Here is a 27226-nt window from a genome sequence, read left to right as displayed (position 1 = left end):
TTCCATAAAAACAAATCAAACCATCTTTTTTATTTTCAGCAATATGCATACATAATTGCATACAAAATCGAAATGTAATCAAATGTGTACAAAATTCAAATTGTTCTCGTATAAAATTTCCAAATGAAGTAATACTAAAACTTGAAGCCACACAAGAACCAAACTGCTTGTTAACCACCCATTTCTTCTACTTCATATTAACTTGTCTGCATCACTTGGAAAAATAAAATGAGCTGTCAGCATAAATCACAAACACTTTTCACTGTGACAGTCATAACAGTATCAATCTCTCTGCAACAGGCAACTAGGATGAGAGGTAATTAAAATGTCAAAGTCAAGAAAAAAAACATTCTTTTGAAATTACTTTAAGAAATCAACTCGTCCTAAATACCTGAGTCTGAAGAGGGGCTGGGGAACACCACTGGTTAAGGTGGCTGAGTTTGCTTTTTCTAGAGAAGCTGAAATTAACAGTAAACATCTTGTGGTCTCAGTCCACAAGACAAGCATTTAAATCAGTATATTTGACAAACTGCAGTACTGTACACACTGAACTCTAATAGTCTTCCTGGCCAAAAATCTATGGACAACAAACAAATTCTAATGCTTCATGTCCTTTTCTCAAACTCCTGTACGTTCCATGTTTGCATCATTAGGAAATAGGAACCTTTTTGTAACAGGTTAAAGACAGTTAAGTAGCAAAAGTAACTTTTTGTCACAGTACTGTGTTGTGCTGACAATTCATACAGTGACATAAACAAATATACCATTGTTGCCTTTAAGATAACTAGTTAAAATAATGCAACTGAGGTATTTGATAAATGATGGTGTTGCCCCTGAATACTGTTCCAGGTCATACTTGCCTGACTGTAGCAGACTACCTTGAAAAGTAACACACAATTTCCATTAAAAAATAATTATCTCAGTTTCAAGAGGTGACACAGTAAAAAAAAAAAAAAAAAAAGCCTCATATGGCTGTAGAGACATAGTGAATTATGACTGAACTCTCAGATATAAAGGATGTTCATTTTCAACATCAGTTTAAATACTTAATTTTCAATTGGGATGGCAAGCCCTAAAACTTGGGCCATATCAGTGGTTAAGTGAAAGAATGCAGCATTAACATGTGATCTACAATCACATTTTTTTTTAAATGTACACTACAAACTATAAAAGATAAATAAATCATTTTACAGAACAGTTTCTACATGACAGGTGGGAAGAGACTATGTCTTGCCCCAGAAATCCTTCCTCTTCTGAGCTCGTTCCAGTATCTGAGATGCAAGAGAGCTAGATGCTGCCGAGCGAGCAGAGATCTGAGACAACCTGTCATCTGTGGGGAAAGCAATAAGGGAAAAATAGGAAAATTAAATATACATATCAAAACACAGCTGACATTCTTAGCAGACTTTGAGAGTGTAAATATTTTTATGCCCTCTTACACAATGAATGTTAAAATAGTACCACAATACACTTTAATGCAATTAGTTGTCATTTGATGTGCTCCAGAAGAACCTCACTAGAAAGCTTCTAGGATGTTAGATAAGTTTAAGAGAGTTACAAGCCCAACTCTTGGCAAACTTCAGAATGAGATCCCTAGTGTCACCCAATCCTCCAAGTAATTTTTACATTTACTCTCCTGTGTCAGAAGAGCTCAGGAATTGTTCCTCTGCCACTGAAATCTGTATAGACTAGACTCAGACAATAATATATTCTTAGACAACCTTAGAATAACATAACTAAAATATCAGAACCCATGTTGCCAAGAGTCCTTCTGTGTCAAATGCAACTTGTGTCACAAGCTGTCGAAAGAAACGTGTATTCTGAAAAAAATTTATCACAAAGACAACAAGAAGTAGGCTTTAGAAATATACTTTGGAAGGGTCTTCCATTTGAATACAAGGTCCACTTCACACACAGTAGAACTCTTAAAATTAATCAATTGCTTGTCTGATAAAGCCCACTATAATTCTTTAACAGCATTATTAAAATGTTGCAACAGCTCTGTCAAGATGCTATCTATGAAAAATATCCTTAATTATACTCATTTTCCTCAAATGGATTAAAAAGAACTGTATCACTACCTTCCAGCCCCCTCACCAACAAAATAACCCAAGAAAAAATTCCTCAACTAAATCCAAACAGCACCTCTACTTTGTCAGTGTTTGAATTAACTTTTTAGCAGCATTTCTAAATTCTTAAAATACAGTGATCCAAACAGCCCATAATAGGCTCAGACACTATGCATAACAACTATATTCTCATGTATGAGAAAACTGCTAACTGCACTTCTGCAAACAGACATGTCACTGGAATAACTCCCAGGTTTGTATGTACACGAACAAATATGAACATACAAAATATCTGTGAGCTGGCACATTTAATCTGTTTCTGAAAGCTCATACATCATCACTCAGCTCATAGGGGAAAAAAAATAACACAGCAGTTACAACATTTAATCTGTGTGTGGCAAAGCTTGTGGGAAGCTGCAGAGTACTAGAGGATTTTGCATGTTTTATGTATTTACACAGATTCTTGTCTGAGCCATCTGCACAACCCACATATTTTTCAGGCAACTGTAATGAGTAAGATAGAGAATCAGCCTGAAACTTGGTTAAAACCAAGGAGCAAAGGAAGCACAAGGGGTACAGAAAAAAGCTTTTGGTCGTTCTGGGGTATAACTATAAATAAACTGTAATCAGATATAAGCTTGGTCTGTCCATAATCTCATCTGAACCCAACAAACATGACTGTCAATAGCACAGCACCAAGCTCAACCTCAGACATCACACTAAGAAAAAGTATATGGCAGCTCAAGCTAATGAGGCTACAGTGCCCTTGGTTGACTCATGCTACTGAAAGAGTTTATTTGTGTCTGCCTACAAAAGGGCCAAGCAGATGCACTGGTGGGCTGTGCATTGGCTGCCCTCCCAGACTAACTTTACACAAAATAGAAAAAGGGCCAAAACAGCAATTGGAATAGCAGGATGCCTTAAGTATCCCTAATACACTGAGCAGAGAACAGGTGTGAAAATTAAAGTCAGGGGGATCATTTTATGCTGCACATCTGGTGCTAAAGTCTCACAAGCAAAACCTTTATCTGAAGGTTTGTGGTATGTTTTAAGTTGCATCCAAAGTTACTGCAGCTGCAATCCGGGCTGTGATCATTTTGCAGTTTGCTTCTGTTGCTACCAACACAGAGGCTTAAAATGTGTGGGGAGGAAACAATTTTAGGTATGGAACTAAGCAACCTACAGTAAGCCACATATTGAGCCACAATGGTCTATTTAATGCTCAGTCACATTTAATGGTTTATTCATGCTACACTATATCATCATGTTCAAACTTCAGATTACTAGGATGAACATTTTTAAATTATTTTGATGAAAAAATGCAGTAGTTATTCAAGCAAACACATAAACCAGTATTACTTACTGCTTCAAAAAAATCTCTCACACTCATGCAAAAGTTAAAATTAATCTAGATTATATACACATGATATACAATAATACTTTGGGACAAGAAATACCTTCATCATTACAGTTTCTTTCCCGAAGGGGCAACTGGAAAGTTCTCATTTTTGGATTGCCAAGATTCCCTAAGACAAAAAGTCAAAGGCACAATTTTGAATAATTTCAAAATAGATACAGGATAGTAATTCATTTTAGAATATTTAAAAATGTTGCAACGTTATTTCCGAAACAAGAGTCTTGTTAATAGCAAAAATACTCAAAAACCCACCAGACTCTTAGCTGAGGTAAAATAAATTTACTCCATTGTATTCTTCTCAAGACACCTCTTTAGTACATGCTACAACTTACTTAAGGAACTGCGCTCAATGTGCAGAGCTAGAATCCAGCACTGATTCGAACCTCTTTCTGAGGAAATTCTCTGGATTTCATGTTCCCACTTAACTGGACAACTACTTGTTCCATTCTAGAATGGAAATACTACTTTTGAGCTAATCTCTGTAATCAAGACAGCAAGAATTGTGGGACCTTCAGCAGCTATACAAAGTCTTTCTGGAATGAAGACTAAGGGGGGAGGATTCTTTTCTTAATCCAGTTTACATCCTCAGTACTCTTAAACATTGTTAACAATCTTTGAAATGCTCCAGCACAAATTCCTCCTCAGCCAAGAAAAGGCTTTTCTCAATATCCAATAAATCTTCTATAGGTGACTTTTTTATTTCCATACCTGCAGAAATATTTAAGGAGCTTATCTCTCAGAAATCGAAAACTCCTGCAAAGTAATACTGCACCATAAAGGTCTCAGTTACACATTGATGTTGGAAATTGCAGCTGGAGAAGTGTTACAGCATCCAGTTGTAGCTTAGATACTAAAAATTAGAAGTGCTTATGCTAAACCAAATTATTCTCATGGTAAGTACTTATTGAAACTCATAAGGCAAAATTAGACAGACTACTAGAATGTAATGATATTAGTGGAATCTGAAACTAAGGTGGAGTGTTGCGCACATTTCCTCAGCAAGACTAACCATACAGTAGAAAAGCTTTCATTTACAAACAACACATTCTTTGTAGAAAGTGTAACGCAGCAAGTTCAGCATTCTCTTGGCCTGAATACTGCAGTGTGGTCATTTCCATCCTGCAGCACTCTAACACAGATGGTTAATACACAAAACCCACCATTATGCTGGAATTCTGGATCCTTGAGAGTCCCTTGAATACGATGAGAGGGACTCCACCAAGGCACAGAGGAGCTTTTTGCTGACTTGAGCACGGAAGTTGCAGAGGAATGTTCTTGATGGGCTGAAGCAAGAGGAACTTGCTCATCAGCAACCCTGTTAGGAGGCCACGGATCCTGCCTAAGTGGCAGAGGATCCATAGTTCTCAGCCCAGCAGGTGGAGAGTTAAACAGTGAAACAGCTTTCATTTTCACGTCAGGCTATAGAAAGAAGAAAAAAAAGGATCAAAAAAACCACAAAATCCCAGCATCTCATACACAGCCTTACAGTAAAGATCTTCACATATGCAGCAAATGTTGGCTTTACAGTTACACTTCTTATAAGAGTAATAAAACAATAAGTATTCCAAACTTGTGAGACAGCCTAAAGAGAATCTGTTGCTAGTAATAAGTGTTTAACATGGTCTGAAAATAATCTAATCAGGTCAAACCAAGAGCTTCTTTTCCTCACAACAAAAACCTGTGTTTTTAGATTTTGAAACAACCAACTTCTCATGTGATTGTGTCTGCTTCTATTACAGAACTTACTACAGAGGATGTATGCAGTTGAATGGTAGTTGTCTCTGTAGAACCCAGACCAAGCACAACTTGACAAAAAGTATCCCAATTTTGAGAATGACAACTAAATGTTTCTATTTTTCTTTTAGTAACTATGCAAGCTGCTAAGTAAAAGCAGCATGAAAGTAAAGGAAAGGAAGAGTGAAACTACTCTGGCACATTAACCTATCTTGTATATAAGCACCCAACCTCTCTCTCTTGAATTTCTTTCAAGTCAAGCAATCTGGAGCTGTGCCCTGTGTCAGTGGCTACAATAACATTAATGGGGAAATCAACAGGTCCAGTAGTCTCAACCCCTTTGCTTGATACCCCCAAAAATTTATTTATTCAGACATGGGCCTTTTTCAGTCACAGATACTGAGAATTTTAGGATAGCAAATGACAACTCAAGAGAAAGATGTATTAAACAAATTATTCACTATTACTTAAACAGCACATTCCTAAAATTCATAATGGTTAAGTGTCTTTTCTGGCTCACCTGGAAGGACCTTCTTTTTGAAGGGTCTGTTCCTAAGTCTTGTTTTCTCTGTGGTGAAGATGAAGACTTGAATTTAGGAGGAGACACTAAAACTGTACCTCCTATTGGAGAAGACGAAAAATACTTTATTACATTAAATAACCTAATAAACTGATTCATATATGTGTTTTATTCTTCAGTTCTTGAAATACTGCTTTGCATTTAAAAGTCTTTTTACCAACAGTTGGGGTAGTGCGATCATGATGAGTCCTCTGAGTTCCACCAAGAGCTCTCAGCTTTGGAGTAGGAAGCCTGCCACCAGTCCTTGAGGATACAGAAGAATCTGACACAGTTGCAGAAGTATTCAATTCTAAATTTTCACTGAAAAAAAAAAAAGAGAAATTATTAAAGGACTAGCTAAGGACTCAGGAGTCTTGCAATCAAGTTTTTTGTTTCTAATCAACTCCTACAAGGAAGCCTAAGGCAAGACAGTTAAGGCCATAAAACCCCAACAGCCTACAGCTAAAACATCTGCTTGAAAAGGGGAGTCCTGGATTCCAGCCCTTGAGCCTCAGTTTGTGTATTTTAATTTTTTTGTGTAAATGGATAAAATACATAAATGGTCTCAAGCTGCAAATGCAGGCTCCCTCTGTCCCAGTAACCCCTGAATGTATTGCTACACAATACAGAGTCTCAGCAGGAGGGCTGGAAAAGGTATTCACCCAGAAAAACCCTGAATCTGGTTGCCACCTTTGAGATGGAAGTGTGGGTTTGACACTCTTCAGTCAATGCGGTCGAACTGAAATCAAATATCCCACATGTATGTAACCGCTATAGCCCCCAGGTTATTAAATAAATCAGCACTACCACTTCAGTCTTCTTCCTCCAGGTGCATTTCAAAAGGAGGTGGCAGCACACCCACACTGGGCACGGAACCTGATCCTCTCAGTGCATGCTAGATGCATCTAGGCAAAGAATTCCTCATTTCTAGCTCTCAAGAAGGCTTGGATAACATGCAAGTGTTAAGCTGCTCTGCATGGCCAAGTCTAGCACACATCTCAGCACAAATAGAACCATATTTCAGGATGAGAGAAAACCTTCAATGTCAATCAGAGGCATAAGTGAGGCAGAGAAACTTAGAGGGGTTTTCCAGATGATAGTTTTGAAAGTCTGCACTTAATTTCTATTTGGGTCTAGCATCTCAATTTTTCTTTGTCTGGGTTTTGCATACAGGGTATTATTCCCAAAGGAGATTATCACAGCTCATTACCTTTGATTAGTGCTGCAACACCAAAAATAAAACCAAATGAGGAATATAAAATGCTTAGATTGCATGGTAACAAGAGTCAAAGTTATTGAGATTTAAATATCTATTAAACTAAACTATGGTATTAAAAAAAAAAAGGTATGCAAAACCTGCACAGCAAAAAGCCAGAGACTTCTGTAACTAAATACAATTTGGATCTTTGAACTGTCAAATACAGTACTACACGCATGCTGAATTGATCTCTCACCATTTATAAATACCCCTCCAACACCCCTCCACCTTTTTCCAACCTGTACTCAGTAACATAATGATCAGTGATTAATGGATGCTAATTATTTTTTTTCTCCCAAGTCCTTCATCTTTGTTAATGATTTTTTTTTTAAAATAGATGCTTAAGTACAAGATTGGATGATACTCTCAGGCACCTGGTGTGACTCTTGGGGATGGTCCTGTGCAGGGCCAGGTGTTGGACTTGATGATCCTTGTGGGTGCCTTCCAACTCTGCTTATTCTGTGAAGATTAGCATTATCCTATCCTTTCACTCCTATCAATCCTACGTTGTCAACTTGAAGCAAATTGTGCGTTTTAACTTTCACTAAACTTGAACTTGGCTGCTGTGTAATGAATACTCAGTTCCAAGAGGCTCATACTGCAAATTTTATAGTTTTGGAGAAAAACATTAGAATTGCTCATGCATCTACAAACACCTGTCCTGTAAGTTAGAAATCCAGTATTCCTAATGATGAATCCATTTCCTTCAACCAGCTCAATGTCTTAAACTTTCTCATTACTTATGATACTGTTAAAAACAAAAGTAGTGTCACACCAACTTACACCAACTTCTTCTCTTAATTAAATCCAGTTTTAAAACATAAATTAGTTAACCTACAAATTTCTGAGCTGTTAAAGGAAAAAAAATATATATATACACACACACATACATATATACATCACTAAAATGTTCCATTTTACCCTTCAATTTTCATATCTTCTTTGGCATCCTTATTGTTTTCTTCTAACTGCTGAGCCACAACTGCACCCTGTTCATCTTGTTTTTCTTCCTCTTCTGTTGATTGACGTTTTTCTCTTTCTTCAGTATCTTCTTGTTCATCCCAAACTAAACGCCTTTTGACTGGAACAGTTAAAGCATCTGACATGTCTTTCTTTCCAGTGCTATTCTGGTGTGGTTGTTCTCTGGAGTCAGGCTGCTGTAGCCCTTGAGGGCTTGGTACAGCCCCTTTTTCAGAAACTCTAGGTAACAAAGAACACAGCATCTCATATCACTGATTTGCACAATATACGTGTTCTATGTAGAACACATTCATCCAGTTCAGTCCTTCGCAAAAAGTACAGCTCAGATATTAAAAAGTAGTACAGTTGACATAATGAATGGTTAAATTGCCACTGAAGTTTCAACTGATGTTTAAGAACAACTTGTTTTCAAACTAGAGTCTATGAAGACTCTTTCTGGATTACCAGTTCCAAAAATGCAATGTAAATTAGTGCTCTATTTTCAATTTAAACAACGAGTTAGATTATCATAAGTGCTTAAAAAATAATTATTTCCGCACAAAGGGACTCTCTGACGGCATAATTTTAAAAGCCAAGAAGTTTAGAAGACTCCCCTTCAGGCCCAACTTTTCAAAGTATTAAACTCTCAACTGCTGACAGAAATCAGTGCAAATTAGACCAGTGCAGAGAAATGAGATCAGTAAGAGGATCTGTATTTCACAGGAAAAGAAAACAAACCAGTAGACCAAAACATTTACACCACATTTAACAAATTACATTGTAATAAATACTACTTTACATGTCACCCCACAACCCTTATTAGAGCTACAGTTATGCAAATGGGTAGATCTCTGACACACAAATAGTGTGTGTACAGCAGTCTACAGTGGACTACAGAGGCATCCAAGGCTTTGTTCTTAAATATCAAATCTCAGAGAAGACACAAATCACTTTTTTTTTCCCCTCCCTGTTTCAGCTATAGCTGTCTGTACATTTTACTAACATACTAATTCTGAATTTTCCTAGCAAGGGATTTAATATCTGTCAATTCTGATAGCCTTCAAAGAAAGGAGAAAATGGATGTACACCATTCCAGTTCCTAGGTTTTCAGCTCCAAACTAAACAGTGTCTAAGACTCAACCACAAAATTAACCAATCCTGATGAGAATATCAATAACATCTAAGTAGACAAAACAAATTTCATATCATTCCAGTGGAAAGAAGAGTATTAGCTCAGTATGACTCAGTGCAAAAGTCTTCCAGATTTGATGAGACTAAGGTTGCCACACTAAATATTTATTTGTGAAGAATTATATAACTTTCTCTTCTTCCAGAAGACTGGACTGTGCCTCATTTTCCATTTGAGCACACAGCAACCGAAAAATGCCCTCATCTCTTCCAGAGACTTTGCAGATCACAGAATTGCAGAACAGCCCAGGTTGGAAGGGTGCTCAAAAGACCAACTAGTCCAACCCTCCACGGGGAAAGAGAGCCTAGATGATTACTGGACACGCTGTCCAATTGCATCTTGAATGCAGCCAAACATCCAAGATCGCACATATCTGATGAGCCTATATTCAGCATTTTGCTCTGTTTCAAAGCTGCAGAATAACAGGCAGGAATGATGACCTTACCCAGCAAGATCTAGTGCTCTGATGTTGTTGCTGATCCCTTCTTCTGAACTGGAAGTTGAGGACACATCCCAAAGACTGTTATTATCAGACAGGATCTGATTGAAATGGTATCGAGAGAAGTGCGTTCCCTCTACTCGTTGCCTGTAAGTCTTTGCTCTTTCTCGAAGTTCTCTCACCTATACATCAAAGTTTCATAAGTTGCATGTCTGTTTAAAGTTCGCTATTAGCCTACTACAAAGTATTTGCATTAGCTATTGGCAGCTAGAAGAGAAAGGCAAGTTACTCATAATACAGGGCCAGCCACAGCACAAACACTGCATGCTGCAAAAAAGGTAACAAAAGGAAAGCAAAAATAACAAAAGCATATATTCAGTAAGCATGTTTGAGCCATGAAGCCAAAGCAAAATTGTTAATTATTCATTCCATAAGCACAAAAATTTATGCAGTAACTACGAATAAGTTTAATGCTGGATTCTAGTCTTTCCATCAGCGCTCAGACACAGTGCTCTAAACACTGAAAGAGGAATTTCTATGCAACCAACCTCCATATACCACATGGAATTTAGAGAGTTTTGAGATGCCTAAGGAGAAGAATACAGAATTATTTTTAAATTTCTTATTTTTCTCTCAACATTGTATTGTTACTATCACCCTTGTAACTTTACTTCAGTCTAAGAAATTAAATATGAAAAGCCTGCCAACATAGCTCTATGCTGCCTCCCTGAGATTCAATAAAAAGCTCTAAAACAAATACGTCAGCACTGGCATTTCATCAGTTTTCTGCCAAGCTTGAGGAAATCAATTTAGATTCCTAAGCATCAGTAAAATACTAAAAAATACATTCACCACTAATTTATAATTATGTCAAGTTAACAGATCTATGTGCATGTACAATACTGAGTTTATATGCTGCAAACACTGCAACTGTCTCTAGCTACATTCATCTTAGAGAGAAGCTGATAACTGTTGGAGCTACTGTATGTAAGACATAATATCAAAATTATTCATTCTAGGCTATCAGTAACTGTAAGAATGAGATACAAAACTGTTCAATTTTAGTTTAAATAAAAACGTGATAACCCCTCTCTTCAGACATCATACACTGTAATTTTTATGGTTAAGACTATTTAAACACACATGCTATCTTGTGTCCTTCACCCAAACACAATTAAAGCGCAAGAAGAAAAAGGAAAAATGAAATGTTTATATTTAACTTATTAAAAATAACTTTGTGATATCATGTGAATTCTGGCTTACTAAAAATGGTACACAGGAAATAAGCATTTTGTAAAATAGCAGGAAAGTAATACCGACACTTTCACTGGTCCATTTTCCTAGCTTTTCTTTTTTATTCTTCTTTCATGATAGATTTCACATCATTCCTCCTTAATGGGCTAAATTCTGCTAATCCCACTGAAAGTAACTGGATGCAGCAGATGGATATCCAGCTAACATCCACAATTTGACCCACTAAACTTGCAAAGAATAGCCCATTAAAAATATATGCCTGTCATTTTCAGAGGGGAATTTAAAGTTTGATGTGCAAGTGATTTATTGGATTACTCATCTTAAGTAGAAGAATGAAAAATTAATTATGATAGCCACAACGGAAGGAATATAAATCCAGAGCAACAGGGTACTGCAGGGGGAGGAAGAATACTATGTCTCTAGTGAATTGTGAAGAAGTACAAAGGACAACCATCTCCTTCAGTGACTCAGGAGGCAGCATTAACTCAGCAGGACACAGGCCCCAGAGAGCCCTACTGTAATCATTAATTGCCCACATTAATTTTTCAAAAGCATAATTCAAAGTGACTTTTTTTTCGTATGACTGCTGAAAAGAAATGCTTAATAATAAATTGCAGAGAAGCAGTCTAGCAGTAATCACTATGGCTAAGGTCACACCAGGACTCTACTATGGTATTTGCCTGTTTGGACTCAGAACTTCAGAAACTCTGCTTTGGACCCAAAGTTACTCATGTGCAGTCCCAAGTAAGGCAGAAACAAGACTGGATCAGTCAAAGCCTATCACCTAAGCACTTATGCTAAGCTAGAGATATTCTGTAGGCACCCTTGGTAGGGGTGAGTGTCAACAACTCACCAGATGTAGAGGTTAGATACAGTTTTGAAGAACATTTCTCTTCATTAGTATGGGAAAAGGTGTGGAATCATGTAGAAACCAAAAGAACTGTTGGACAACCTGTACTGTAAATGGCCAAAGTACCTTTGTTGCTTTACAACAAAATCAATGGACTTGGCACTGTTTTTCAAGTTATGCAGACTTTCATTAATCTGCTGTTAATATATTTCTCATATGGCTAGATTCTTTCTTACGTCTCGACCATGAATGAATATTTTATTCAGTCCTCTTATCTTACAGAATCATAGAATATCCTGAGTTGGAAAGGACCCACAGGGATCATCGAAGTCCAACTCCTGGCCCTGCACAGGACACCCCCAAGAGCCACACCACATGCCTGAGAGCATTGTCCAAATGCTTCTTGATCTCTGTCAGGCTTGGTACTCTGACCACTTCTCTGGGGAGCCTGTTCCAGTGCCCAACCACCCTCTGGGTAAAGAACCTTTTCCTAACTTCTAACCTAAACCTCTCCTGACACAGCTTCATGCCATTCCCTCGGGTCCTGTCACTGGCCACCAGGAAGATCAGTGCCCCCCACTCTGCTTCCCCCCGTGAGGAAGCAGTAGATTGTAATGTCTTCCCTCAGTCTCTTCCTCAGCAGTGACTTCAGCTGCTCCTCATACAGCTTTTCCTCCTTGGGACACTCTCTAATAGCTTAATATCTTTCATATGCTGTGGCACCCAAAACTGCACACAGCACTCCAGGTGAGGCTGCCCCAGTGCAGAGCAGACCAGGACAATCTCCTCCCTTGACCAGCTGGCAATGCTGTGCCTGATGCCCCCAGGACATGGTTGGCCCTCCTGGCTGCCAGGGCACTGCTGACTCATTCAACTTGCCATCGACCAGGACCCCCAGGGCCCTTTTTGCGGCTCTGCTTTCCAGCATCTCATTTCCCAGTCTGTACGAACATCTGGGGTTGCCCCATCCCAGGTGCAGAACCTGGTATTTGTCTTTGTTCAGCTTTATATAGCTAATGATTGCCCAGTCCTGTAATTCATCGAGATCTCTCTGCAGGGCCTCCCTGCCTTCGAGGGACTCAACAGCTCCTCTCAATTTAGTATCATCACCAAACTTACTCAGTATCCCTTCCAGTCCTGCATCCAAGTCATTTATGAAGATGTTGTAGAGCACAGGCCCTGTGAAACCACTAGGGACAGCTCACCAGTCTGATGTTACTCATTCACTATTACTCTCTGTGCTTGACCCCTGAGCCAATTGCTCACTCACCACATGATGTGTTTATCCAGCTGTGTGCTGGACATTTTGTCCAGAAGAATCCTGTGAGAGACAGTATTGAAAGCTTTACTGAAATCCAAAAAGATTAGATCAACTGGCTTCCCTTGATCAACCAGGTGGGTTACCTTGTCATAAAAGGAAATTAAGTTTGACAAGCAGGACTTTCCCTTCATGAAGCCATGCTGGCTGTGACTAATGACTTCAGGTGTTTCTCAGTACCTCCCAGGATAATCTTCTATATAATTTTACCAGTAATTGAAGTGAGACTGACAGGCCTATGGTTTCCAGGGTCATCTGACTTGACCTTCTTGAAAACTGGGACAACATTAGCCAGCTTCAAGTCAATTGCAGTCAACTCTCCAGATTCTCAAGACCATTCAAAAAAGTCATTAAGAGAGGCTTTGCAATGACAATCACCCTTGAGCTGAGTATTCTCAGAGGAACCTCATCAGGTCCCCTAGACTTCCAGGGATCCAGTTCAAGCAGCAGATCCCACACAAGTTCAGGGTCAACTGGCAGTTTATCATTCTCACAGACATGGTCCTTCAGCTCAGGGCACTGGGACCCCTTAGCCCATCACCAGTGTTGAAAGCAGAGGAAAAGAAAGCATTAAAGATCTCTGCCTTGTCTATGCCTGTTTGTGAGGTGACCATCCTCATTCTGTAACAGGTCAGTGTTGTTTCTGCACTGCCTTTTGCTATTAACATATTTAAAAAAACTCTTTTTATTATCCATCACAGTACTGTTCAGCTTCAACTTCAGCTGAGCTTCAGCCACACAGATTTTCTCCCTACAGCGGTGAGCAGCATCTCTGGAGTCCTCCTGTGTCACATAACCTTGCTTCCACTGGGCATACACTTTCCATTTTTGCCTTAGCTCCAAAAGAAGATCCCAGCTCAGCCAAGACAAGGCTTCTGCCTCATCTGCTTGACTTCCAACATTTTGGAATTGCCATGCTGGATCCCATTTTATCATTCTTAGAACACAAATATTGACGGATCCTACAGAGAGGAGGAAAAAAAAAGCCTGGCCAAGAATCAGGTCTATCAGGATTTTTATTCTCGTGTTAACAGAAGTTTTAAGATTTAAGCTTGTTTTTCTTACAACCAATCCTGAAGACCAGAAAATTACAAGCATAACCTTCTTCTTTGCTTTCCCTCTACCCACAAAAAGCTTTATTAAGAATTACAACCCTCAAAGATACATATGGAAATAATAAGATAATACCAAATTTAAAGAACTCTATATAGAAAATATCCCACACAGTAACACATTCACACAAGTTAATTATTCTTTGTCTATTAGCAAAACTGGTTTGATATGCTGCACTGCTTTTGGCTGGGATAAATTTCTTTATGATATAAGTCGTATGTGTTAAATTAAGTAGCTCCTATAGGGCTATGTTTTGGGTTTGTGCTGAAAACAGTTGACAACACAGATATTTTAGCTGTTGTTGAATGAAGCTAAAAGGCCTTTTCTGTTTTTCACCCTGCCCTGCCAGCAAGCTGGCTGGGGGAGCACAAGAAGCTGAGAGGGCACACAGCTGGGACAGCTGACCCCAACTAACCAAAGAGATATTCTTGCTGTGCCCAGAAAGAAAATCTGGGGAAAGGAGGATGGCAGGAACATTTGGAATGACAGCGTTTGTATTCCCAAGTAACCATTACACGTGATGGAGCCCTGCTTTCCTGGAGATTCCTTGTTCTGCTTTCCTTGCACGCATGGCTTTTGCTTTACCTATTAAACTACCTTTATCTCAACACGAGTTTTGTCACTTTTACCCTCCAAATTCTCTCCCCCATCCCACTGTGCAGGAGTGAACAACTGGTTCTGTGGAGCTCAGCTCCCTACTGGGGTTAAACCCTGACAGGCATGTGATTTTAAAGTCTAACAGAGACAGGTAATTGCAACTATAAAAATCTCTTCTATATGAATTCATACCAGGATCTAATGTAGACATGCACACATGAAAACGTGTATGCAATTAAAGCACATTTGTCATCAATATTTGTTATTACAGTCTTAAAATTAATTTGGCTCCTCCAGCTACCCAGCACAATTCCTTCATTTAGAAGGCCCCAAAAATCACAATAATTCTTTTTTTTAATTCTTCATGCCTTCTTCTAGTTTCCTGCAATTCCCTTTTCAGCACGAAAATCTCCGTGGAAAAGTCTGACACACCCAAAACACTTTGCTACAGTGTGGGAAATCCTTAATTAAATGCTGCATGTAAAGCTAAACATCCATTCTCTAGCTGCAGTCTCCTCATTCTTTCCCTTGACTATACTGCAGTGACTCCTCCCAGCTTACTGTGCCACAAACACAATATACCTCAAGGCAATGTATCCCTTTCCCTTTAGTTGCCTACAACTCAGTCACTCTTGAAGCTGAGCACCGCTCCTTATTGTTTTGAATGTTACTGATATAACATGAACAAATTAAATCTTACATGCCAGAAAAATGATATAATATTCTATAGAAACATTCTGTATACCACTTAGGCTGCATGCAATAGTTCACAATATTCTACAGCCTTAGTTACAGTAAATCTAATGCATGTATTGATACATATAAAACTGCTTCTTGTTTTCAGTCCTCTAACATTCTCTTGAGGCTGTTTCCACAGAATGGATTATCTCATGCATGCATATACAAAATCTGATTATGAATCATCTTATACTACAATATACTTTAAACTTTGAGACCTATTCCTCGTTATGTATTTTGTATGTATTCTATAAAATATTTCCTTTTGCCTAAAATGAAAAAGAAAACGACCTGCTAGATTAAGTCCAGTGAGAAAACACAGAACTGAATGCTACCACACCACTCCTGCAATTCTCAGAGAACCTTATTTGCAAATTCTCAAAGCCCAACATCCTAGAACCATCTGCTCCAGTTCTACCTTCCACATCACCTTAGTCCTGACTGGTGAGAAAACTCACATTTCCAAGTACCTGCCACACAGTTAGCAGTGCAGTGTCTCACAAAGGCTCCCTCTATCAGCTGGGAGAAACCTAAGTCAATTAAATGAAATCAGAGTTGCAGAACTAGCTCTAGAAGTTTCTTAGCACACTAAGGGTTTTGATACTTAACTAACTCAGGAAATCATAATTAATAATGCTGCTAAGTAATCCTATGGTCCCAAGGCTGCCCACCATTTTCAAGAGTTCTGTCAAATGAATTCCTACACAGGGTAATATGGATTGCAGCTACTGAATAAACTACAAGGAAATACAGAGTCTGGCTGAAACTTGCAAGAAAAATTGTCAGTTTTATGTTGTGTATGACTGAATTCAGTTGACTGCTTTGAATGGATTCAGCATCATAAGCTATGAAACTGAGCCTGACCATCAAGCTGACCTAGGCTGATACTATGGTGGCCTTCTCCTTTTATTCCCTTGGAATCTCCTATCATTCAACTCTGTATTTTGAACACTTCCACTTATTAAAACTGGGCTGAACATCAATAGCAAGATTACCTGCCAGAAGAGACTCTGTTCTGAATGATTCTGATTGTAAGGGAAACAAAACTCCTCCCTCACTTTGGATGTCACATTAATATATTTTTTAAGTGTCGCCATCTCTTTTTTTTCTTGTTATGTATTATACTGACTTGTCAGAACCTAACTGTCTTTGTATACTCACCTTAGGGAGCTTGAGTCATTAGCATTACAATCTCAAAACTCTATCTTATAAACACCACAATTTGAAGTTTTTGCATCTAAAAATCAAAATACAAAGCATACTTAGGTTTCGGGTTTTCTAAGAGTACTCACCTGGTTGTGAACTTTACTCCTAATACGAGACCAAGTTCCATCTTTGTAGAAATATTGGGCGGGGGACAAAAATTTTGACCTATATTCAGTGTTCATCTTCCTAAGAAATCAAGAATGAGGAGAGGAAAAAAAAGACAGAAAGGGTAAATCCAGAATACTCTTTAAGAGCACTTTTAAAGTTACATCAATAAACACATATGTACTTGCACTTAAATGCCAGTGAGATGTGAAAAACACATGCACAAACAAACCAACACAACTAGGAAAGCTGTGAAAAAAACCTCATTCAGTTGGTGGCCCTTTAAGTACATATTCATATTGTTTTTTCCTCACAACACTTCTACCTGAAGCTTTTGCTCTGACAGTCAAATCAGGAGAACGTGATACACACATAAGCCTCAATCACTTCAATGCAAAGTGCAGCATCTTGACTCAAATCACTAATAAAGGTATATTTAAGTAAAAATGCTGGTTTGGCATTAATGTGTCTGAGAATTTCCTTCTATGAACTCCACTTTAAAGGCACTCTGCATTTGGGTGGGGTGAACTGCTGGGGCACCTTTTCAAAAGAAAAATACCAAGGTCACAAACCCTTTATACTCAAAATTTCTTTCAATATGTCTCTTTCTTTAAAACCGATTGAATTTTTTCAGTTTTGGTTGCAAAACTAATGGATTAGCTCGAAAAACACATCACTGCTATGCCTTGATTGCAGTCACTCTGCAAAAGCAGGCCATGCAACACAGCTTGCATTCTGTCTGCATGTTGAGAACTTGCACATTTTGACAGCTATTTGCCCAGTGATTTTTTAAGAAAAATCTGCCTTATGCTACCACACTGAAGGCATAAGAGGAAGAAATTTACCCTTAAATGAAAAGAGCCACACCATCTGATCAAGAATTTTACACAGTACTCACTGCAAAATTGACTACAATCCACCACATCAGAGTGCTAAGAAAACCAAAGAGTTAAAGATTTTAGCTACACTATATCCGCTTACTTTTTCATAAAGCAATTTTATTTCACAGAATTTTGTAATCAATTCCCAATATCCAACAGCATTAAGACTCAGGTAAGTCTCCTCTCCCATTTTTAATTTAATGCCTTAACACTGCCAGAAAGAATGAAAGCAATCGCTTTCATTCAAAACATATATTAAGCACAAAGACAAGAGAGATGGTTCATTTTTGCATTTTAAAGCCCACGTCTATTCTTGCCCTTTATTTCTTTTGACATATCTCAGATGTGTATAAAATGGAAATATGAGTTCAATTCCTGCAATGTAGGCATGTGGCAGAAAAAAAAGATACTTTGATAGCGCTCAGTAACATACAATTTCATTTCATTTCCATGCTTGTCAGATTACCCTAAATGGGACAGATCTCTCTACTCCTCTTTACCTCATGTGTCTGCTTTTGGTACTCAGGGACAGAAGGCAGTAGGGACCAGAAAAAGCAGAGATCAAGTACAATTACCACAGTTTTAAGGTGTGGAGCAAGCACAGGAGAGCAGTTTGAGAGGTGACTATGACTTCTGAAGGACTTGCTAAAAGTTTAGTAGCAGCACTGCACCAATTTAATTTCATTCACGTTAAATTTATTAGTAATACTATTATTGCATCACAAGGTTCAACTGAACAGGAGTGGCTACAAAGTTTCCACTTCTCTTGACCAGGGAAGAGGCTGGAAATTAACACCAGGTTTAGATGTAGCCACAGGACACTCAATCCCAGTGCTGCAAGGGGGCATTTGCCCCTGCCACTGTAGCATGGTGTGGTTAAAGGTCCACTGTCCATCACTCTAAATATTAGGCTGCTGTACACCTACTCACTAGTCTAGGTTTTCCTATTTTATACATACCCATGACTTGTATGTAAAGAGAGGGGCTTTGGACTGATATGTTGCTTATTTTTTTGTTTAGGATGTTTCTGTTCTGATTTCCCTTGTTTTGCTGCATCTTCTGCTGGTTTTTGAAACGGTTCTTCCCTCTTACTCTAAGGCAAAGATAATTTTAAAAATACCACATTAGCTAAGAATCTGAAAACCCTCATATTTCTTTTTGACATCAAGCTCTTGCAAATAGTTAATTTTATTTTAGTGTTAGCTCTTTTGGATATTTAATACAAACAAAAATATCACATTCTTTTGTTAATACAAAAATAAACTAACAAAATGCCAAAGCTAAGTCTCTGAGTACAACATTCAGTTAGTGAGATGATCCGTTTTGTACATTTTACAAAATTAACATGAAACACAGAAATAAAATAATACAATACCTGCACATTCTAACCTGAGTCCAAAAGGCAAATTTTTTTTATTTCCTGCCATTATGTTTTACAAATTATAGATTGATTTGTTTGGTTTTTACACAAAAGTTTCTTTTTTCCTGATTTATTTTATTCTCTTGGAAATCTCATGCATAACTTCTGATTCTGCTAGAGATCCTCACAGATACTGTTCAAATTAAAGGGAAAAAAAAATCCACCAAAATCCCCCAAAACTCTTCCAAGATACTAGTCAGAGAAGAGATACTGGTATAAACAACCAGTTTTTTAGACACTTTCAACAAAATTCCCTTCTCATGACTTCTCTTAACTTCACTGTATTAGCTGTTCTCAAAAAACAACCTGAAATTCCAATATTAAAACCAGACAAATGTTTCCTGAAAGCCTCAGGCTTTTCAAGCTTTCTTTGTATCTGCTAAAAGAGGCAAAAGGGGACATAAAATTCCTCATTCCCAAATGGGATTTAAAGCACTGGGCAGGTCTGAGTTTTATATGACAAAACCTCCAAGCCAACAATCACCTCAGAAGTACCAATGGCTTTAAACTAAGCCACAGGCCCTGCATATGAAGTACACATTTTGCTCAGTAATCATCCTAGGGAACATGTTGTCTGACAGTGGCCCTTTCTGTTTTCTCAGGAACAGACATGAGTAGTGAGGAGACTCATTTGTGGTCCTTGTACCTGAAGGATGGCCAGCTAACCTGCAGGAGTTTAGACAACACTATACTTGGCAGCTTGCTACAAAAATAAACATTCGTACATCCCCTTTGCAAAATAGGTTCAGTCATGCACTCTAAATTGCTCTCACCTATTTTTAGAAGGTCTCAGTCTGAAACAATTCCATTTCATTTCATGTATCTTGTAAAAATGACATAGGCATGTTTCTTAAATGTCCACTTAAGTTTGTACAAGTCAACAGCAAGACAAGGAAATGCAAGACAGCCAAATTTTCATAAAAGACATTTTAATATTTAAAATTTACTTTAAAATGTCATTTAAAATTGTTGTTTTAATGTCTTTTAAAAATAGAAATTTAAAAATGTCTTTTACTCTCACAAAAGATGATAATATTTTGAACTGAGTAACAGAATCTACATAGGCTACATAATGTCCTGTTATAGCCCCATACAATTACTTACCCTTTCAACTTATTAACTGTAACCCTTCCTCCATGTTTCTTCAAATTTCAACTATTGGCTGAAAATCAGTTCCAATTGTAACAATTTTCATACATCGCCTTAATTTTTTATTTACACTATCTCTAATTTATGACATTCAAAAATACCAGACCTCCCATTTAGCCCTCCTGCACACCAAGAGACAACACTGGTAGCAATGAGAGTATAAATCAGAGATTTAAACTTCAGAAACTGTCCTAATAACTAAAAACAAAGTTTCAATTGGGAACAAAAGAATTAAATATTTAAAAAAATAAATGAAACCACCTGAAAACTCAGAAATACACACCTAAAATTTCATTGTAAACTGAAAAAAATTAACTACAAAAGAAACTACAAAACCCACTACAGAAACCCCAACGAGCAGAGCTGTACAGTGTTATTTTCAGTCTTTTATAGCAAACCCACTATTGAGTCCAGTGTCATTAGCAAAGGCTCTACAATGTAACTAAAAAATTTCAAAATAAACCCACCCCATTATAAAATAGATCAAAACTATATAAGTACTACTAAAGCCTTTCATTCAGGGAAAGATTTACTTGTTCACAAACCGGAAATTCTTTCTCTTCTGAAACACCTCTCTCTTGTGGATCCTTAACAGGAGGAGACCCTTTGAAATTTCTCTCATATGCAGTTTCAGAAGTAATTGCAGGAGATTTAACCACAGGTGTGGATTTCCTTGTGTTGTAAATAACCTTGGGGAGAGAAAGAAAATAAAACAAAGAAAAAAGTGAGATTTGCTTACCTTGAAAGTAAATTTTCAAAATCTGTTAACTGATTCACACCAATACACTCACGTATGAGCAGAGAGATAGTTGTGGGTACAATACAGCATGTGCAGACTAATGAACTCTTACGACAAATCCAGGAAAAATTTAAACTGATGAAAATAAATTTAAAAGTGATCAAGTCAGACACAGTTAAACCTGTGATCAAATGCTGTTCTTACTAAAGTTTACTATCAGAGGTTTTGTTTATTTGGGAAGACAGTTCACCTTCAGAGTTGTATGTAGAATCACGCTTTTTGAAAGGCACGCCATAAAACTTCCCTATGCCTCCTCAGTACATGTCCAGTCTGTAAGTAACAGACAACTGCTCTGTGTTCTAGAGCTGGATGCTTAGGGCTGGATAAATTAAAAATCCATTATTTTCCAATCAATATAGTACTATAAACCAAGGTAGAGAATTTGCTATGTGGTCGTGTATCATCCCTTCATGGAGTGCTGAATTTAAACACTGTGCCATATGTGACAAGCATACATTTTCCTCAGCTTTGCTATGAGAATTTGGGTCTGACTTGATAACTTTGAGATTTTCACTGAACCTCTTCAAGGGAAAGGTATTGTCATTATTCAGTTTTCAGGTATATTCTCTGTCATATCAACATCAAAAATATCAATTTGTTAATATGTACCATTTTTATAATGAAATTTTCTCTAAGTTCTATTTATCCACAGATGTATAGTGCCTACAGACTTATTCTCACTGCTTCTTATTCTGTATAAGCTATGAAAAAAACGTTTGCTGTTTTAGATTTCAAAGTCTATCCTCTGAAAAAAGCAGATAAACAAGCATCAATAATGACATTATCGAACTGATTTCACACAGAACCAAACAGAATTCTCTTTGAAATTTTCCATAAGGTGACTTTCTGGGACCTGCCTCTTTCTCAAATGATTCTTTGACTTCCATACTACCGTCACGCATTTCAAAGAGTTTTCCTTGGATAAGGGACTGCTGGGAAGCATATCTTATAGTAAATCCACCTGCTTGGCACTTCAACAGAAAAAGACAGGACAGTGACTGATCTTAGGTATCAACATTTACTTCCCCTGAAAGCTGTTACTGAACAAATCTGCTACCTGTGGATAAAAAGAGAGAGCGCACCACCTCTAGTAATCCTCCTAACAGAAGACAAAATAAAAGCAAAAGTGCCTATTTTATACGGTAAAAACAGTCTCTCAAGTCCCAATCCCAGTAACAATTAACTGAAAACACAAAGTAGTCTCACGATCAGTTACTCTTTGTGGTCTGACTAGAAATAGCATTTTCAACCTTAAAAAACCCCAAAGCTCATGAGATGTAGTAAAATGCCAGAAGAGTATCTTTAAATTGGAAGACTCCACTTTTAAATATAAGATGTTCTCATAAAAGAAAAAAACACTGCAGAGACGCACTTTAGGGCTTAGAAGTACATGTGCACAGAGATGGAGACTGACAATAAGAAACTGTGACAACACAAGTAAATTAATGCAAACAGAATAAAATACAATCAGGCGTAAGGAGAACAAATAAGTAGACCTGACCACAATAAAGAATCACATGGAAATAAATCCCATTATAATGCACTTTCATACAGTGAGAGAAAAAAAAAGAAATCATGTAACAACATTAAAGTTTCTTGTTCCCCCACCAAAAAAGGAAAAACCCAAATCTTGGAAGGTAAGCAACTCTGCTGATACATAAAAGGAAGTATTAATTTACTTTTTGGATTCCTTAAAGTTACCTGTTCAGCTGCAAGTATTGGTGACTTTTCATGAGGACTCTTCCAGACAAATTGGCTTTGATATTCAGAATTTCTAGGGAAAGTATTTAAACGTGAAATATTCAAGTCTGCTTTCCTCTGAAGGGCTCTGTGAAGCTGGTAACATAAAACAAGAAAAAAAATAACAATGATTCTTTCCTTTCCTACAATGTTTTACAAGTCAGACATCTTTCAACACACACTTTCAAACCAGTCGTTGGCGTTTCAGTTTTATGAACAAAATCAATACAAAGTACATTTTCTCATTACAGTCACCAAGCCCAAAAAGTTTACATATTATTGGCTAGTTTAATTGAAAACAACAGTGATGACAAAGAAGAGCAAATTCCTCTTGAATTAAGTAGCACCAAAATCTGATCTCAAAAGTACTGCCCTCCTAACAGAGAAGCTACAACATAGAGTACCAAAATACACAGCTAAAGAAAGAGTTAGACAAGAGAGTCTGAGCATGTGCATGAAAACACTGTTAGCAATTTTTATACTGGTCAATTAAAAAAAAATATTCCCTTACCCCATTACCCATTTTTTCTAATTCCTTTTTCGGAGATGAAAATGCTTCACTTTGATTTGGTGGAGCTTCATAGGGTGATTTCTTCATGTTGTTCTCTGCAAGGGCAAGAGCTGTTTCACCGCTAGAATCTACCAAATGTGACCGAACTTTTGGGGGGAGTCTGGGTCCTTCTACTGTTTCAATTTCTTCCTGATTCACATCATTGTTGTTGTGGTCTGTGTGCAACTCTGCAGCTTCAGGTTCAAGTGGGTCATTCAAATCACAATCTGCTGTCCATTCAAAGGACTTCGAAATCTGCGGATCATAGTAAGGTACCCTTCTCTTGGAAATGAATTTTGGTTCTCTAGTGATTCCTGAAAAAAAACACATTAGGTTTAACAAAAACATTCTACTGAAGACATAATATTGCTCTATTACAATAATAAACTGAAAGTTTATCATACAACTGATTATTAGAAAGCACTGTTTTAGTACCTTTGAGCAATGACAGACTATGAACTATGGGCATGGCTGTGAAGTTCTGTGTTCTTTCCTATCTGAAAATGACTTTCCACTGAAAAGACAGGAACATGGTGCTCCAGGACAATATTGGATAAAACCCTATAAAGTAAAACTGTCCACAGGACAATCTTGTGCAAGTTGATTCTGGGAGCTGAACAAGAAGAAAACTAACACAACCAGCGAAAAGAATGTGGCTAACACAGATACAGAATAAACAACCTGCAGCCATAAATTATGCTAGAAGCACTTCTCATTACTCGTGCACAACATACCTTGCTGAACAGGTTCTCAATGACTGTGACAGATCCCCACCCACCTTGCAGTTTAGCACCATCTCAGATACCTGGTGCCTTTTTACAGTATGAACACAAAAACATTTCCAAAAATAGAAAAATACTTTGTAAGAAAACCAGGTATCAAGTTATTTTTAAGAATTGCTTGTCTTTACACAGGCAGGGGAAAATAAAATTACCCCACCATTTTAAGAAGGGTATTGAATGACTGAACATATTCAAAGCAGGAATCCACTTCAAAGTGCTCAACTGTGATGGAAAAGTAAGTGAAAGTCACTTACGCCCTAAAGAAATACTTTCTAGGAGAGAGAGAGAGAGAGACACTTCTATCTCACGAAGAAGCAACATAGAGAGAACAACCTATGGTAAAAGATATACAGAATGTCTGGATGTCTGACTATACACACAGGGAATAGGAAATAATACCAGTGGCAAAACACTGGAAAAGTAGCAGAAAGGACCTCTGAGCACCTGCAGTTGTAAACTTTCTGCAGTGATGTTCCAAGCGACTCCTAAAACTGCCAACTATGTGTTTCACCAAGAAGAACCATAAGTAAATTATCAATAACAATCTGCAAGTCCACTGTGCCAACAGTGCCATTTAAAGATATGGTGGTTAAATGGTGGGAAAAGAAAATTAACATAAATATATAGAAAAACTAACCAAGCATGCAAAAACCACCACTACAACATCAGAAAGAGGAGAAACTGCTGTATTGCTAACTCATGGGTTTATTGCAAGTCTTATAAAATTTGCAGTTTAGTTTGACTGGAAAATAGGCATAGATTGCAATTTTAAAAAGATGTTAATGTGTTTGTATGCTTAAGCATTTCAGAATTCATGAAAATTACAGTTCTCAATACAGGTACCCACACACAGACCCATGTGCTAGGGAAAGCAAGGTTAAAGAAAGATACATTTTGCAGTAATGGAAGAAAGCAGTAATATAAATAATCTTTAACAAGATTAAATTATTTATTAAAATGTCTACCATCTTGACTAAAAAAAACCCTACTCCCAGTATTTGGTTCTTAATTACTAGGCAATAATTTATAGCACTTATCATATTGTAGGAATCAATATATTGTACTCTTAATTACATAGACTGCATAGTGCAGTTGCACTGAACTGCACAATTTATTTTTTTTAATCTGCCTTGTGCCACTAGAATAATTACTATCTTTTACTACTACTTTTCAAAGCATCACAGCTGCCATCACTCCCTACAGGCCTCTCAATCCAGATGCTATTTCCTCCGTCTTCCAATTCCTATCCCCACATTTCCCTGCCATGACAATGTCTGCAATCCTTAAATCCCAGACTTAATGACTGTCCTTTTCTTTCAGTTAGCTGTACCTGTTAGTCTTCAGAACAATTTTATGTTGTATCAAACCTTGCCCCAAGTTAGTCTCATCTGAAATATGGAATTCTACTTACTGTTTCCATATGCCACAGGTAATCCAGTATCATTCTCTGCACACCCTGTATGAGTTTACACTGCATCTGTTTGGGCCTTGGCTTATGCCACTAAAAATCAGAAATTACTTTTTTTCAGGGTATATATAAATAGTACTAATTAAAAAAAAAGAAAGTTTCAGTGTAGCCAGAAAAAATATGGAGTTCAAAAACATATACTAAATGATAACCCAAGAATATACTTTTAACTGTACAAAATGCATAAACTGCAAATACCACCAGTAACTGTGGCCATGCACTTATCATGGCAAACCTTTCTGGGCTTTGGCTGCAGTCAAGGTGGACAGCTTCCAGAGGCGCTTACCAAACTGGTCCGACCGAAGTCCTGCCCACAAGGATTTCTCTGGGCTACAAAATTCTGGGCTTCTCCATTTGAAGTTTCTCTTATATTCACTCAGTCCCTGCAGCAAACAGAGAGGAGTCTGTCAAGCCACCGGTGCATATCCTGCTCCACTGCTCCTGTTAGTAACCCATCTCCGAGTGGAAAAACCACCAACACGCTGCTGCGGGATGAGCTAAGCTGGCAGGCTGCTCCGCGGCTTCCAAACCCACCCCCATCGGAGAACAAAAACTACTGCATTTCACGCACCAAAATATAAAAAATAAAAACAAAACCACAAAACCAAAACAAACGAACAAAGGAACAAAAACTCAACCCTTATTTATATCTTTAAGCGAACAGTTCCAGGAACGAGCACAGCCCGGACCCGCTGACACCTGCACGACCGAACTGTTTATATCTTTATTGGCCAGTGCCCGCGGCGCAGGGGCCTCCCCTTTCCCACAGAATCGGCCGCACTCCCATTCCTGCCGCCCCCTGGGCCCGGTGCCCCTCCCGCCTCACCCCGAACCGCACGGGCATGGCGAAGCCGCGCCCGCAGCCCCGCCGTTCGCGGCCCGGCCCGACCGGGCCCGGCTCCTTTCGCTTCTCTTCGCCTCCCCTCGCCGGGCGCCTGCGCACCAGCGACCGCGCCGCTTCCCCTCCCGGCCCTGCCCTCAAGGCCATGTTGGCCGGCGGCCGCCGCCGCTTCCCCTCGCAGCGCAGTCCTCGGGGCCGTGGTATCCTTATTAAAAGCCTGATTCCCCCGCCTGTGGCAGGATAATGGCGCTGTACGGCCAGCGCCGTGTGTGTGGGGATGCACGACGGGGAGGCACCCGGTGCTAATGCAGCGCAAGGCCGGGGGGATGTTGAGCGGCTGGTTACAGGAAAATCACGTGTCCGCGCACGCAGCTGTATTTTGGTACAAAAATAGCGTTTGGAGAAATAATAAAACAAGACTTCTTACCCTTCTGGAGCCTATGCGATGCCGTGCCAGCGGCCCGTCCGCCTTCGCCACCTCACCCGACCCCGCCACCCGGTCAGGAGATCCTAATCCACCTTCCTGTTCAGATCTTCCCTTAGGGGTCCCTTTTTTGACTGCCTTCCTCCTTCTAATCTCCATCCTGACTGGCTTTACTGTATCAAAATAAAAAGAAGTGAGAGGGTGGTAAAAAAGTGCTCGGACAGACGTACTGACCCAAACCGGTGCAAGCAGTCTGTTTATATCCCCGTTGCCCCCGGCTGCTGACCCTCCCCTGCGCTCCCTCTTAGCAGAGCCTGTTGCTGGTCGCTGATGCCTCTAGAGCTGTGTAAGCTCTTTGAGCAAGGG

At 38.5% G+C, this 27226-nt stretch overlaps 1 protein-coding gene across 9 annotated transcripts; it reads right to left on the bottom strand.

Annotated features, from left to right (window-relative positions):
- MDM1 (Mdm1 nuclear protein) lies at positions 1–27226 on the bottom strand. Of its 9 annotated transcripts, none has more exons than XM_064655717.1 (15): positions 26864–27226; positions 25831–25978; positions 23307–23659; positions 22757–22891; positions 20790–20945; positions 18647–18780; positions 16788–16887; positions 10174–10212; positions 9632–9807; positions 7959–8237; positions 5958–6100; positions 5741–5841; positions 4647–4905; positions 3527–3595; positions 1–1330 (listed from the first exon to the last, which is right to left on the bottom strand). In XM_064655717.1, the coding sequence occupies exons 1-15, from the start codon at positions 27017–27019 to the stop codon at positions 1224–1226; spliced, it is 2355 nt and encodes a 784-aa protein (XP_064511787.1). In that variant the 5' UTR covers positions 27020–27226; the 3' UTR covers positions 1–1223. The 9 variants fall into 9 exon arrangements, with proteins under 9 accessions (XP_064511787.1, XP_064511791.1, XP_064511786.1 ...); XM_064655721.1 differs by having other exon boundaries at positions 25882–25978; positions 26864–27220; XM_064655716.1 differs by lacking the exon at positions 26864–27226 and adding an exon at positions 26422–26725.

The sequence above is a fragment of the Pseudopipra pipra genome, chromosome 5 (assembly GCF_036250125.1).
Source record: "Pseudopipra pipra isolate bDixPip1 chromosome 5, bDixPip1.hap1, whole genome shotgun sequence".
Lineage (NCBI taxonomy): Eukaryota > Metazoa > Chordata > Aves > Passeriformes > Pipridae > Pseudopipra > Pseudopipra pipra.
This window is presented reverse-complemented; position numbering and strand designations above follow the sequence as displayed.